Genomic DNA, 15,678 nt, shown 5'->3' with positions numbered 1-15,678 from the left:
GCTCTGCTTCAGTATGTCACAGTACATGTTGGCATTCATGGTTCCTTCAATGAACTGTAGCTCTCCAGTGCTGGCAGCACTCATGCAGCCCCAGACCATGACACTCTCACCACCATGCTTGACTGTAGGCAAGACACACTTGTCTTTGTGCTCCTCAACTGGTTGCCGCCACACACGCTTGACTCCATCTGAACCAAATAAGTTTCTTGGTCTCATCAGACCACAGGACATGGTTCCAGTATTCCATGTCCCTAGTCTGCTTGTCTTCAGCAAATTGCGGGCTTTCTTGTGCATCATCCTTAGAAAAAGCTTCCTTCTGGGGTAGCAGCCATACAGACCAATTTGATGCAGTGTGCGGTGTATGGTCTGAGCACTGACAGGCTGACCCCTCCACCCCATCAACCTCTGCAGCAATGCTGGCAGCCCTCATACGTTTGTTTCCCAAATACAACCTCTGGATATGATGCTGAGCATGTGCACTCAACTTCTTTGGTTGATCATGGTGAGGTCTGTTCTGAGTGGAACCTGTCCTGTTAAACCGCTGTATGGTCTTGACCACCGTGCTGCAGCTCAGTTTCAGGGTCTTGGCAATCTTCTTACAGCCTAGGCCATCTTTATGTAGAGCAACAATTCTTCTTTTCCGATCCTCAGAGAGTTCTTTGCCATGAGGTGCCATGTTGAACTTCCAGTGACCAGTATGAGAGAGTGAGGGTGATAACACCAAATTTAACACACCTGCTTCCCATTCACACCTGAAACCTTGTAACACTAACGAATCACATGACACCGGGGAGGGTAAATTGCTATTTGGGCCCAATTTGGACATTTTCACAGTGGCAACCTGTGAAGCTCTGGTGAACTTCATGCCCAAGAGGGTTAAGGCAGTGCTGGAAAATAATGGTGGCCACACAAAAGATTGACAATTTGGGCCCAATTTGGACATTTAGGGGTGTACTCACTTTTGTTGCCAGCGGTTTAGACATTAATGGCTGTGTGTTGAGTTATTTTAAGGGGACAGCAAATTGACAGTGTTATACAAGCTGTACACTCACTACTTTAAATTGTAGCAAAGTGTAATTTCTTCAGTGTTGTCACATGAAAAGATATAATAAAATATTTACAAAAATGTGAGGGGTGTACTCACTTTTGTGAGATACTGTATTAAAAACATCTATACGTTTCTTTCATTGAAGAAAAAATGTTGTCATGCCCTAAAATCTCCACTAGATGGAGTCTATGCACATACCTTACTCTGTTGTCTCACTGTTTGCTCAGTTCTGTACCTGGCTGTACAGCGTGTGGAAGCAGATTTTTGAAAAGCAGGAAAAGCTGCAAAAAATGTCCTTTTTTTTTTTTTTTTTTTTTTTCTTCCCCTGATGGGACGAGAGGGTTAGGGGGACAGCAGCGCGTGGGGGAGACGGAGGGTCCCACTATTATACCGCTGAAAGTTTGTTACTGTGGCTATATTTTTTACACAGTTCTGTGCCTCACTGCAGGAGGCTCTGCCGCCCCTCCCCCCCACTTATGTTGGGTCTGGGGAGGGGGCAGAACCTAACGCAGGTGCCGTGAAACGTCCACTGACGAACGTCAGGCTGATAGCAGATAAATACAGCTGTGTCAGTCTCTCCTCTGCTGATGAGGAGGAAACAAGCTGCCAGCACATAGGGACACACAAACTGTGGGACACGTATGGGTTGCAAAACTGGCATTTCCTGATTCAGGAAGGACACTAAGCTGAACTGTATAGCAATTTTAAAAGTATTGACTATTTTCAGCGATTTAGTGCAATGTGTATAGCGCCTCTGTTTTTGTACTTAGGACTATGCCTGCCAAAAAAGACACCACAAAAGCCAAAAGAGTAAAGGTTTCACCCACAGGCATTGGGATTTCAAGCTGTATTTCCATGCTGTCTTCCTCGTCTGAATTACCAATCATGGCAACTCAGGGTGAGCCATTAGAGCAAATTGTTGGTGCAGCTGCCTTTCACATCTCAGCACCTGCATACGTGACAGAAGAAACCCTTTCCTCCTCACTCCAGGGTCTGGAAGAAAGACTAGCGGCTTTAATTGCATCCTCCATTTAAATGGATAGGAAACGTACTAGGTCCCCCTCCCCCGCTTCAGCTTTACAAGGGGAACGGTGGGCACACGATAAGGTTCTACCCTCAATCAATCAAGAAGAGCTTACCCATGATTCTTCTAATGAGGAGACAACGGTAGATGAACCTTTTTCAGCATCTCAATCTGAAAAATTGCTGATACAAACTCTTACAGAGATGCTTTGTTCCTCTTTCATGCTGCCTCTAACAGAGTCTCATGAAAACGTAGCCTCTTCCTTAGGTTCCTTTAAAACCTTCCCATCCTTTGCATGCGTTTCCTGCGCATGCATTACTTGAACAACTTATTTTTTGGAATGGGATAAACCGGATAAACATTTTCTCCCTCCTAAGAGGTTCTCAATTCTCTATCCTCTGGAGGAGAAATTCTCCAAAAAATGGAAAGTACCAGCAATTGACGCTGCAATTTCCAATGTGAATAATAACTTGTCCTGTAGACAATGCACAAATGCTTAAAGATCCAACAGATAAGAAGTTGGAATCCCTGCTAAAGTCTGCTTTTTCCATAGCAGTTGCCATCACCTAGCCCGCAGTCGCCGCAATAGGCGTCTGCCAATCCCTAAAGGACCAATTCAAACAGGCCCTTAGAGAGCTTCCTACACAACAAGCTCAAGATTTGGCTGAACTACCTAAGGCATTATATTTTGCCGTAGATGCCATCAAACACTCTATTTACCAGGCATCCCGCCTCATGCTTATGCTTGTACATATGCAGAAAATCCTGTGATTGAAAAATTGGTCAGCTGAAACACCATGTAAAAACCTCCTAACTGGGTTCCCCTTTCATGGGGAGCGACTATTTGGAGAAGACTTGGATAAATATATCAAGACAATTTCTGCTGGGAAAAGTACCTTTTTACCAGTCAAAAGAAAATATAAACGCCCTGCATTTAAACTGACTCTTTCCCCTGCGCCAGGGGCTTCTGCCTCTAGGCAGTGGCGATGTCCTCCGCAGTCAGACCCAGGCTGAAAAGAAGCCCCTGGGGTAGGAAATCTGCAAAACAGAATCCTAAAGCCTCCTCATGAAGAGGCAACCCCCCTCACCAAGGTGGGGGGAAGACTTCTGAAATTTTCAGAAGTCTGGAAAAAGGAAATTGAGGACAGATGGGTCATTTCCACAGTAACGCTGGGATACAAGCTGGAATTCTGGGAATTTCCACCGTCTCGGCTTCTTGAGGTCAAGCGTTCCCAAAGATCCAGAGAAAAAACAGTCTCTGTTTCAGGCACTAGACCGATTAATATCTCAAGGGGTGATCATACAGATACCCACAAAAGAGCAAGGTCTGGGATTTTATTCAAACCTTTTTTTTTTTGGTACCAAAACCAAATGGAGATGTCAGACCCATTCTAGATCTAAGAAAGCTAAATCATTTCCTGAAGATCCTTTTGCATGGAGACAATCAGGTCAGTAGTTTCTACCCTTTTAGGAAGAGAATTTCTGGCATCAATCGACATAAGGGATGCATATCTGCATGTCCCTATATTTCCTGCTCATCAAAAGTTTCTGCGGTTCAAGTTAGAACAGCAGCATTTTCAATTTGTAGCCCTGCCCTTTGGGCTAGCCACAGCACCTCGGGTGTTCACCAAAGTGCTGGCCCCCCCTCTAGCCAGGTTAAGGGCACAGGGCATAACAATCGTAGCGTACCTAGACGATCTATTACTTATAGATCAATCAGCGGCTTGTCTAGAGCAAAGCGTACGCACTACAACCAACTATATGAAAAGTTTTTGGGTTGGTTTATCAACCTAGAGAAATCTTCTTTAATACCACTAAGAAGGCTGGAGTACTTGGGTATGATCATAGATACAGCCCAGGAAAGGGTGTTCTTACCTTAGGCAAAAATCAACTCCATAGGAGAACTGGTGCAGAGGGTCAGGTCAAATGGAATTCCCTCCATTCGCCTCTGCATGAGGTTGCTAGGAACCATGGTAGCTTCATTCGAAGCAGTTCCCTATGCCCAGTTCCATTCAAGACTGTTGCAAAACAGTATCCTGTCTGCTTGGAACAAAACAATTCAAGCTTTAGACTTGCCAATGCGGCTGTCCCCAAGAGTGGCTCAAAGCCTAACTTGGCGGTTATTAACCCAGAATCTGCTGAAAGGAAAATCCTTCAGACCAGTCATCTGGAAAGTGGTAACGATGGATGCCAGCCTTTCAGGCTGGCGAGCAGTACTAGAAAAGACAACTGTCCAAGGACAGTGGTCAAGTAACAAAAGAAGCTTGCCCATCAATATCCTAGAGATTCGGGCAGTATGCCTGGCTCTAAAGGCCTGGACTTTCAGGTTACGGGATTGTCCTGTCAGGATTTAATCCGACAATGCCACAGCTGTGGCCTATATCAATCACCAAGGGGGCACCAAAAGTCTCTCAGCCCAAAGAGAGGTGAACCATATTCTAACTTGCGCAGAAAGGAATGTTCCATGCCTTTCTGCAGTCTTCATTCCGGGAGTAGAGAATTGGCAGGCGGACTACTTAAGTCGCCAGCAGTTATTCCCAGGGGAATGGTCTCTTCACCCCGACATATTTCGGGCTGTTTGTCAAAGATGGGGGACTCCGGACGTGGATCTTCTAGCATCCATGTTCAACACGAAGTTGGTCAACTTTGTGGCCAGAACAAGGGATCCATTTGCATGCGGAACGGATGCGTTAGTGACCCCATGGGATCAGTTTTCACTGATCTATGCATTCCCCCCTATTCAGTTGCTGCCTCGACTTCTTTGCAGGATCAAGCTGGAAAGAAAGCTGACAATTCTGGTAGCACCAGCATGGCCCAGAAGGTCATGGTACACAGAAATCGTAAAGATGGCAGTGGAGGGCTCATGGTCCCTCCCACTACGGCCAGATCTGCTCTCTCAAGGACCGATATTTCATCCTTCCTTACAGTCTCTAAATTTAACGGCTTGGCTATTGAAACCCACATTCTAAAGAAACGTGGGCTTTCCGGGTCAGTTATCTCTACCCTGATTTAATGCTAGGAAGACAGCTTCCAGAACTATATATTATGGAAGAGTCTGGAAGGCTTACGTTTCCTGGTGTGAATCCAAGGGTTGGCACCCTCGGAGATGTATCATGGGCAGAATTCTTGCCTTGCTACAATTAGGGGTAGAAATTAAATTGGCCTTAAGTACTATTAAAGGCCAAGTCTCAGCTTTATCGGTCTTATTTCAAAGACCACTTGCTACTCATTCTTTAGTCCAGGCCTTTATACAAGGGGTGACGTGGCTTAATCCACCCGTCAAACCTCCATTGAACCCTTGGGACTTAAACTTAGTTTTGTCTGTGTTACAAAAACAGCCATTTGAACCAATACAACAGATTCCCCTAGTCCTTCTGACAAGGAAGTTGGTATTTTTGTTTGCTTTATCCTCAGCAAGGAGGGTTTCAGAATTGGCTGCTCTTTCTTGTAAAGAGCCATATTTGTTTTTTTTATGAGGACAGAGTGGTGTTACACCCTCGTCCAGGCTTTTTGTCAAGTCATTTCAGGTTTTCACCTGAACCAGGATATTGTCCTGCCATCATTTTTTCCAAAACCACTTTCCAAGGAAGAAAAGTCACTACATTGTCTTGATGTGGTGAGAGCAGTGAAAATCTAAGACTGATGTCTTATTTATTCTGCCGGAGTGTTTTAAGAAAGGACAGGCAGCGTCGAAATCCACTGTTGCTAAGTGGATTCTGCAAGTGATAATTCAAACTTATGATTTAAGGGGTAAAATTCCCCCGTTTCAAGTTAAGGCGCATTCTACCAGGTCTGTTAGTGCTTCTTGGGCAGTGCGTCATCAGGCCTCCATGGCTCAGATCTGTAAGGCCGCAACTTGGTCTTCAGTGCATACATTCACAAAATGTTATCAGGTGGATGTAAGGAGGTATGAATATATCGCCTTCAGCCGCAATGTGCTGCAAGCAGCAGTATAAATCCTCAAGTCTGGGTGTACCCTGCAAGTTGTTTTCTCCCATCCCTCATGTGGCATTGCTGTGGGACATCCCATTAAGTAATTACTTAAGGCTCTGTGTCCCATGATGTATGATAAAGAAATTAGGATTTTTATACCAGCTTACCTGTAAAATTCTTTTCTTGGAGTACATCATGGGACACAGAGGTCCCTCCCCTATTTTTTGGGATACAAGTATATTTCTTTGCTACAAAAACTGATGTGCTCCTGGAAGGAGGAGGGGTTATATAGGGGAGTAAACTTCCTTAATTAGGGTTTACCAGTGTCAACACCTGACGGTAGGCTATAACCCATTAAGTAATTACTTAAGGCTCTGTGTCCCATGATGTACTCCAAGAAAAGGATTTTACAGGTAAGCTGTTATAAAAATCGTATTTTTCTGTCCCCCCAAAATAACTCAACACAGCAATCATTAATGTCTAAACCGCTGGCAACAAACGTGAGTACACCCCTAAGTGAAAATGTCCAAATTGGGCCCAATTAGCCTTTTTCCTTCCCAGTGTCATGTGACTCATAGTTTTACAAGGTCTAAGGTGCGAATGGGGAGCAATGGTGTTGGAGTCACCAATAAATAAAATACGCTGTGCTTCTGGATGTGGGGACAAGGTGACTTTCTGCCATGATGCAGTTTTCAGGCCTATCAACCAATCACCAGGTTTAAAAACTTTTACATAAGGAGGATAGCATGTCATTGACACTAGGTAAGTTCTGACACAGAGCTCTTAGATGTTTAAGTCGTGGTGTGCTTGTAAGAGACTTTGTCACTTTGCCCTATATGGAAAACTGGACTATTTGGATATTCCTCATACAAATTTCCTGCTTTAGCAAGGCTAAGCAGTCAAATGAAGCATGGTTGAGTGAATTAGGGCAAAATGTTGGTATTATTCCATGAAGACCTTCAAGTATGTAAGTGTATGAGCATGTATGACAGATGTGCGTGCAGAAAGGTGGAGGGGTTGTGTCCAAATACAAACATTGTGTGACCATGTCTAGCATTGAATATTATTTAATCGGCTGTGTGTCATTTTGTGCCATTTATGACTTTATACATTTCAGATAAGGTCTGAATACCATATGCTGACATGATAATCTGATTTGAGCTTGTTCTCTGTTAAAGCTGAATTGCATGGTTCCTGGTAAATGAATGAATGCTCCCTTCAGAGTGCAACTTTAATCTTGGGATTGGGAATAAGGCTCCTGTCCATTACTGTTTTGCTTAATAGATTTATGTGTTTGCTTTAAAAACCATATGACTGTTCCAAAGGGCTTTAACAAGTAGGCAAGTGCCTTTCATCTGTTATCCCAATATGATTTTAGCTTATGATTGGTTATCACATAACCAGTGGCTGAAATTAGTAATCAGATTATCACCATTATGCAGACAAACAGCTAAAATAAATGTATGGCAGCTTTTTACCTGCCAAGGGATTTGTATTTGTCAACCCAGTACCCTGCCAGATGGCATAGCCAATTTGGTAACCTGCCATTTAGCTAATCCTGTTAAGCCATTCAGGTTAAAACCCCTCTTTTCTCCAGAATTGTGCTGGCAAATAGTATGAAATTTCCACTATATGTTAACTTTATTGTGTAGAGCTTTAATGTACAGGTCACTCCCTAACAGTATACAAAGTGATCAGAATCTGCTTTGTTTGTTTTTCCTTCCAGAAAAGAAGCCCCTATATGAAGTGCAGTATGAGAGAGATGGGACACTGGGTTCTGATTACTATGATGTGGTGATTATAGCTGCTCCGTTACAAAAAACAGGCTTCCCTATCTCGTTTCTGAATTTCCAGCCTACTCTTCCAGAGCACACAAGTTCTTACCATCGAGTGGTGACATCCATCGTCCATGGCTACCTCAATTCTTCCTATTTTGGCTTCTCGGATCCCAAACTGTTTCCGTTTGCCAGTATCCTCTCCACAGACAGCCCAGAAGCTATATTTCACAGTCTAGAGAGCTTGTGCCCAGTCAATGTGTCTGTTGGCTTCCGGCGCAAACCTCCACAGGAAGCTGGGGTTTGGCGGGTGCTATCTTCGCTGCCTTTGGATAGGAAGGAACTGAAGACTCTTTTTAAGTCCTATTACTCTGTTCAGGTCATTGAGTGGCAAGCATTCCCAAACTATGGCACAGCCAGTTCTTCCAAATCGCTTCCTCCTATCATTCTCCATGATGGTCTGTATTATGTTAGTGGTGCAGAATGGGCAGCTAGCTCAGTGGAAATGATTGCTGTGGCTGCAAAAAACGTGGCTTTACTTGCCTTCAACCGCTGGTTTGAGCTCACTGAGAAAATAGACCAGCAAGATTTGATGCACAAAGTGAAAACTGAACTTTAAATCAAACAGCCATTGAATGGTTTATCAACACTTTGCCCATGGCATTATGCATTCAACACTGGAGAAGTTAAGCATCATGACTGTGCATTTGTATGTTCTCTACTGAACAGTGGAGAGATGGAACACCATATCTTATAGCAGATGAATCAATGAAATAAAGGGCCTTATGTAGCAAACAGAAACTCATCGACTTTTTCATCACTTATTTTAGGTTTTAAAAAGACTTTAATTTTGTGGTGTGGTAAACTAGAAATGATTTATATGTTCAAGGGACATTTTCTTTTATAGCAAAAAATTTTGTCCAGGGGTTGTGTTTGTGCGTTACTTTTACCTAATCAGATGTTTTCCACATTTATAGAACTTAGTCATTCACTTAACACCCACAGTTCGTTTTATTCATTGCTACCCTCAGCAATGTCATGTGTATACTTTGTTACAAAGTCACATCCTATGCTATTGTATTGTGTCTCAGAAAAGCAGGCAGGAATGATGTTTGGATAGGAACCTCATGGAAACTAGGAAAGATCCTGCAAAATGAAAATATTTATCCAGTGATCCCGGTATGTTTATACCAGACAGTTACGATGGGACTAAAAAAAAATATGCTAATATCACTTTAAATGTGATGAAGAAATTGGGTTTTTTTCCATTTTTTTTTTTTTTTATTGGATGTGTTTTATAGCAGAAAGTAAGAAATGTTTTTGTTTTGTTTTTTTCAAAATTGGCGGTCTTCTTTTTTTTTCTTTTTCTTTTTTTATAGCATAAAAAATAAAAACCGCAGAGGTGATCAAATACCACCAAAAGAAAGCTCTGTGGGGAAAAAATGACATAAATTCTATTTGGACGCAGCGCCGCACGCCCGCGCAATTATCAGTTAAAATAATGCAGTGCCGTATTGCAAAAAATGGCCTGGTCATGAATGGGGGTAAATCTTCCGGATGGCAAGTGGTTAAACTAACTTAACACAAATCTGGGAAATTGAAACTATTTTTATGATATAAAAAAAATACATAAGCCATGCTATTCTCAGTTCACATGTGAAAACAGTCAGTGGATTTAGAAGTGAAGGCAACTAACACTACTGTATTTGCAGATCTCAACTGTAAATGTTGAGCATGCCCCAATCCTGAGCCTCCTTTTTGGTCTATTAGGCCACCTGTTAGATGGCATACCCACCAAGAATGCAATAGTGGAATGGGCCCATCTTAAATTATGCAGGAAAAGACAGTTGCTTACAATTTCACTTACATATATATCTGTGGATCTCCTGATCATTTTTGCATGCTGTCTTCAAGTTTGAATTACCAGGTTTGTGACAAGTATTCTTTAATGTGATCTAACACTAACTGTGTACATTAATTTGTCTAGAGCTATCCAACACAGGCGTTTTATGATCAGCTTTGACAATGGTCCCCCATGTACTGTTAAAGCCATGGTAGTAGTCTCATCTTTATCATGTTACTTTGCAGTTCTCTGCCTGGGAACATTTGTGATTGTCTTGTGTTTTAGGTTGTATTGAACATACCTCACAACCACTTATATGTACATACTAGATTGCCAGTAATTAAAGCGGAACTTCAATAATTTTTTCAACTTTCCATCTATTAAATCTTCTGCCCTTTTTGTTTTAACTCTGGATAGTGAAACTTTTTTTTTTGCCAGTAAATCCCTTATACAGCCCACTTCCTATTTCTTGTCTGGTCATTAGCCTAGGCTTATGACATCCTGCACAGCTTTCTCTCACTCTCGTGAGAGTTTGCCAGGAAGTTAAGGGGGATGAGTCATCATAGGGCCAATGAAAGCTGCAGAGCTGAAGGTGTGCCTCTGTTTGTGTGTGTAAATCCAGGAAGTGAACCGACAGCAGCTTCAGCTGCCCACAGTTAAAATGGATGCAGCCAGACTTGGTGGAGGGAGATTTCTGGAGCATATTTGGCAAGTACAGAATCACAGTATATATAAAATAATATGCAAAGTGGTTGGAGGGAAGCTTCAGAATGACAAAGATGTTCTTATTACAAATTATGTGAGCAGACTGCAGTTCCTCTTTAAGCATTTTGGTGATATATTACCTTATTGTATAGATTTTCAGTTCATCTGAAAAGGTTTGGCTTCTTCATCTAGCAAGACAGGTCATTCAATGATTTGGCTAAGAAAACACAGATTCAAGCACCTGTTAAAATTATAGCATGTATGAGTAATGAATGATTCTGGTTACTAATGAGCAAATATGGAATAAATCAATCTCTTTAATTATCTTATAAGATCTATTAGCCATGAGTCTAGACATAGAACCCTGGGCCCTGATGTTGGGGTAGAGTATTCCTTACCCCTCAGCTTTCCACAGCTCTCTGTGGTACCTGCTCCCCTGCTATTTGGCAGTTGCTAGAAGTCTTCATCTTGCATCACTAAGATGGGAGACATTCGGTAGGCCTGTAATGTTCAGCATATCAAGGGTTTTGACCGTACTTGTTCTCCATTCCTCTAGGGCCTGGTTGCCACAGCTTTTACCTTAATGTAAAATGCACTGGTTCTCCTAAAGGTTAGTCAGCTGAGTTGCTGACCCAATCTAGTGTCTGTGTAGACATTTACCAACAAAAATGGGAGAAATTTCTTTTAGAAGGCCGGCCATACATGGGTCGAATTTCTTACTTCTATTTCTGACTACTTGAGATTTGTGTGGCTGAAGTTGAATATGTGCGACTGAGATCATACAATAGGGCTCTGATAATTGACAGTGTCTTTGTATGATTTATGATAGTAAGCATAAAGCTTGAATATGAAGTGGGAGTGTGATTGCACCTTTAAAAAGTTGTATTATGAAATGTTAATTTGACAGAAGACTTGTATTTCTCATAATAAATCTCATGAGACAGTATACACTGTGCCATCTGCTTGTATTTTCGCATTATTCTGTTTCATGGAAGTTTCACAGAGAAATAAATGAAAATTTTAAAATTAGTAAGTATCCTTTTATGTGGCTAATATATTTAGATTTTATTTTTTAATGGACCTACCATCATATATACTTTTCACTACTAAATGCATACACGGTAAGTAATATTTTAATAAAACACCTACATGTATGTATTAGCTCTTAAAGAGATCAGAATATTCCCCTTGACAATGCTCTAATTTGCTTTTCTCAACAGAAAAACAGAGCCATCTTTGTTCAGGTACCACTAAAGGTCAACATTTTCTTCCTGAACAGGGATCACACAGTCATGTAACTCTTGATGTTTGCGCTGTTCTTGTGTTCACAGATATTTGACAAAGAGCAACCTCTACCTAATTAGTCACTTGCCTATTTCTTAGTGAAGGCTAATGATAAAAGATGCAGCTTTTGCATATTTATTTATTTTTGATTGTAAGAAGATCACAAAGACTGAGCTACAATGAATTGTTATGCTGCGTACCCACGAACGGTTTTGCCGTCGGAACAAACTCCGAAGGTTTCTCCGACGGAACTCCGACGGAATTCCATTCAAGCGGTCTTGCCTACACATGGTCAACCCAAAGTCCAACCGTCCAGAACGCGGTGATGTACAGCATGTACGACGGGACTAGAAAAAGGAAGTTCAATAGCCAGTAGCCAATAGCTTCCGTCTCGTACTTGCTTCAGAGCATGCGTCGTTTTTGGTCCGTCGGAACAGCATACAGACGAGCGGTTTTCCCGATAGGAATTGGTTCCGTCAGAAATATTTAGAACATGTTCTATTTCTAGGTCCGTCAGAATTTTCAAAAAAAAGTCCAATGGGGCATACACACGATCGGAATAGACGATGAAAAGCTTCCGTCTGACTTTTTCCGTTGGACATTCCGCTCGTGTGTATGTGGCTTTACTCTTCCATACAGTTACCAACTGGTAAAGTTACTTGGAAGAGAACAAAGAGAAAGGGAAATTCCACAAGAGAAAGGGGAGGATTTGAGATCATATCCGGGGGAGGAAAAAGGTGGGGAAATGTAAAGCTGGCCATAGATGGATCAAAATGCAGCTGTTCCGCAGGGACAGGCTGAATTTCAATTCATGTGTGGCTGCTCCCACAGGACAGGAGTTGATCACGAATGCTAGAAAACCTTTGTTGATCAGCGGCTGCAGCTGCTGATCAATGTATTCTGACAGCAGAGTCCCCTGCTGTCAGAATACAATGTCCCAGCTGGGGGGATTCCACCATGCTAATGTGGTTGGCAGAATATCCCTCTATGGCCAGGTTGAAAATTAAATGGGAGGGGGGACATGTGGGGCCTGCAGTTGAAGGGGGAGTAGAAAGGAAAGTCAATTCTTAGTGTGAAAGAAACCATGTCAGACCAGGACAGAGAGCTTTGAGGTTACATTTTGTGTAGTGAATTTGTGGTCTTGTACTATCATACCAGAAGCTTGTATTCAGATTCCTGGATTTTACTGGAAACTGAAAAATGTATGTGCTAAAATAAGGATTCAGTCAATTTTGTTTTTTTGTAAAGGAACACTTGAGATTTGTTTCCCCTGGCTCAAATATAGGGAGGTCGGGAATGAGCGAGTCCAGTAAAGTTGAATGTACAAGGGAGAGTGTGTGGCAACGTGGGGACAATTCTAGGCAAAGCTTCTAGAAATGTGTGGTGGCTCAGAAGAGCCTTTCGTTGTGCGGTTTTTAAGCAGGGAAATGAGAAAGTTGTACTAGACGCCAGTCCTCCAACTGTGGACCAAGCTGGATTTTACAGTGTGAGAGTGAAAAATCTCCAGCACTAGCAAAATGAAGGGCTCGAAATGAGCCTGCTCGGATCAGATTTAGAAAGGAGGCATCAGAAGGTCAAAAGCAGGCTTGTCTATGAAGGGAGATCCTAAGAGGATTGAAAAATGTTTCGGGACACCCAACAAGTGGATCCTAATAAAGGATGGTGTCTAAGAACGGTTGAGAACCTAAAGTTTGATTCTTGCCTTTTCCTGGGCCCATAAAACAACATAGGAACATCAACCTTGAATCCTTTTTGAAAGTGTTTGGATAGTTTGGAAAAGATAAGTCGAGGGGCGGGGATATTCATATCTATACAACTTTTTAAAGCTGCAATCTCACGCTTATGGTTAAACCAGTCGAATATACTCTGATGTCATTTAGCAGGTTTATGTTTTTCTGTCTGTAGCACGGGTTTAAAACTAAGTTTAACCACTTGCCGACCGCCGCACGTCGATATACGTTGGCACAATGGTAGCGGTGGGCAAATGGGCGTACCTATACATCCCTTTTAATTTGCGGGCTAGTGGGAGCACGCGCCACGTACTGCGTGATCGTGCCCGCGGGCCACATGCACTCTATGTCCGCCGGTGTCCCGCGATCGTGTCACGGAGCGGCAGAACGGGGAGATGCCTATGTAAACAAGGCTGTCATGGTTATGCAGTAAATTTTCTATGTCAGCTTACCTCAGCTCATGTGTTCAGACTAAGAGGCCAGCCACTTTCACCTGGTTGTTTTTATAACCTCTCCTCTAAGCATGGCCCCACCCCAGGCCCTATCAGGGAACCCTATATTAACCTGTGCACTGCAAGCCAGCGGTGCTGATCAACCATTGTGTATTCATTGTGTGTTTGGCTTCCTGTTTCCTGCTTGCCGTGTGCTCTTCGTTTGTCTCTGTTACCGACCTTGGCGTGTTCCCAACTATTCTTGTCTGCTCATGACCCTGACCTTTTGGCGTGTTCCCGACTATCCCTGTTTGTCTGTGACCCTGAACCTTTGGCTTGTACTCTGTTGTTCCTGTCTGCTAGTCGCCCTGACCTCTGCCTTATTCCTTTTACTATCCTTGTTATGCCAGGCTGCTGCTTCCTTCTCCTGTAGTCTACCGTGAGCGTGAGCTGTGTGACCCTAGGGGCCGCGACCTGGAGCCAGACTGCAGCGCAGTCCATCCTCACCACTAGAGGTTCTGGTGAACACCTGCTGGCTCTTGGACTCCACGCTCTGGGAAACCTATGCTCTAGCTCCCACTGGGATCTGTGTTAGTGATCCAGTAGTCCTGCTTCCTGAACCTCCCTGGGTACAATCCGCAGCAGTCAGTCCTAGGGTCCACTATCTTAGCGGTGCACTTCCGACTCCTACGGAGTGCATCTGTCACCTGGTTTCAGGTGACCTGACAAAGGCATTTCCCTGTTCTGCCTAGCAACATGACAGAGGTCTACTGCTCCCTGTCAACGGGAGCAGTGATCTCTGTCATGTTGTAGTGAGCCCATCCCCCCTACAGTTAGAATCACTCCCTAGGACACACTTAACCCCTTGATCGCCCCCTAGTGTTTAACCCCTTCCCTGCCAGTGTCATTTACACAGTAATCAGTGCATTTTTATAGCACTAATCGGTGTATAAATGACAATGGTCCCAAAATAGTGTCAAAAGTGTCCGCTGCAATGTCGCAATCACGATAAAAATCGCAGATCGCCGCCATTGCTAATAAAAAAAAATGAATAATAAAAATCTATCTTCTATTTTGTAGACGCTATAACTTTTGCGCAAACCAATCAATATACGCTTTTTTTTTTTTTTTTTTTTACCAAAAATATGTAGAAGAATACATATCGGCCTAAACTGAGGAAAAAAATTGTCTTTTCATTTATTTTTTTGGGATATTTATTATAGCAAAAAATAAAAAATATTGCTTTTTTTTTTTTTTTTTTTTGCAAAATTGTCACGCTTTTTTTGTTTATAGCGCAAAAAATAAAAGCCACAGAGGTGATCAATTACCACCAAAAGAAAGCTCTATTTGTGGGAAAAAAAGGACGTCAATTTTGTTTTGGTGTAACTTCGCACGACTGCTGAATTGTCAGTTAAAACTACGCAGTGCCGAATCGCAAAAAGTGCTCTGGTCAGGAAGGGGGTAAATCCTTTTGGGGCTGAAGTGGTTAAAGAGTTAATGAAGCTCTGCAGAGATATTAGTCTCCAGATCTAATGCGAGAGAATACAATTTTAAAGGAAATTTAGCCATAAGAATTTTTACTGTTAAATTGGGCAGGAGAATCCTCCGGGCTTCAGATTGTGGTAGTTAATTTTGTAATTGGAAAGCTGACTGAATATCCTAAGTTCGGCCATAGGAGAGGGGAGGTTGGTTTTGGTGTCAAAGGAAGAAAACAAAAACATTTGCATAGACTACTACCTTGTGGTGGCCGAATGGGTTGAAAGCCACAGATGTCTGTTATAGTGCAGATTGTACAAAGAAGAGGTTCTATAGTAAGAATGAATATGAGGGGGAAAGGGAGTACGCTTGTCCTCATATGGTTTGTAATGGGAAATGTATTTGAGAGGACACTACGGGGGAAGAATA

General features: G+C 42.5%; 1 protein-coding gene across 1 annotated transcript in view; it reads left to right on the top strand.

Annotated features, from left to right (window-relative positions):
- The window catches only part of PCYOX1L (prenylcysteine oxidase 1 like), a 76,383-nt gene extending 65,026 nt beyond the window's left edge, over window positions 1–11,357 (top strand). The window contains exon 6 of the mRNA XM_073620579.1: window positions 7,732–11,357. Within this exon, the coding sequence (XP_073476680.1) occupies window positions 7,732–8,399 (668 nt within the window). The 3' untranslated portion in view covers window positions 8,400–11,357. The remainder of the gene's footprint in view (window positions 1–7,731) is intronic.
- The last annotated feature ends 4,321 nt before the right edge of the window (window positions 11,358–15,678 follow it).

This window comes from Aquarana catesbeiana, linkage group LG03, assembly GCF_042186555.1.
Source record: "Aquarana catesbeiana isolate 2022-GZ linkage group LG03, ASM4218655v1, whole genome shotgun sequence".
Taxonomy (NCBI): domain Eukaryota; kingdom Metazoa; phylum Chordata; class Amphibia; order Anura; family Ranidae; genus Aquarana; species Aquarana catesbeiana.
The sequence above is the reverse complement of the archived record's forward strand: the minus strand, read 5'-3'. Positions and strand labels throughout refer to the sequence as shown.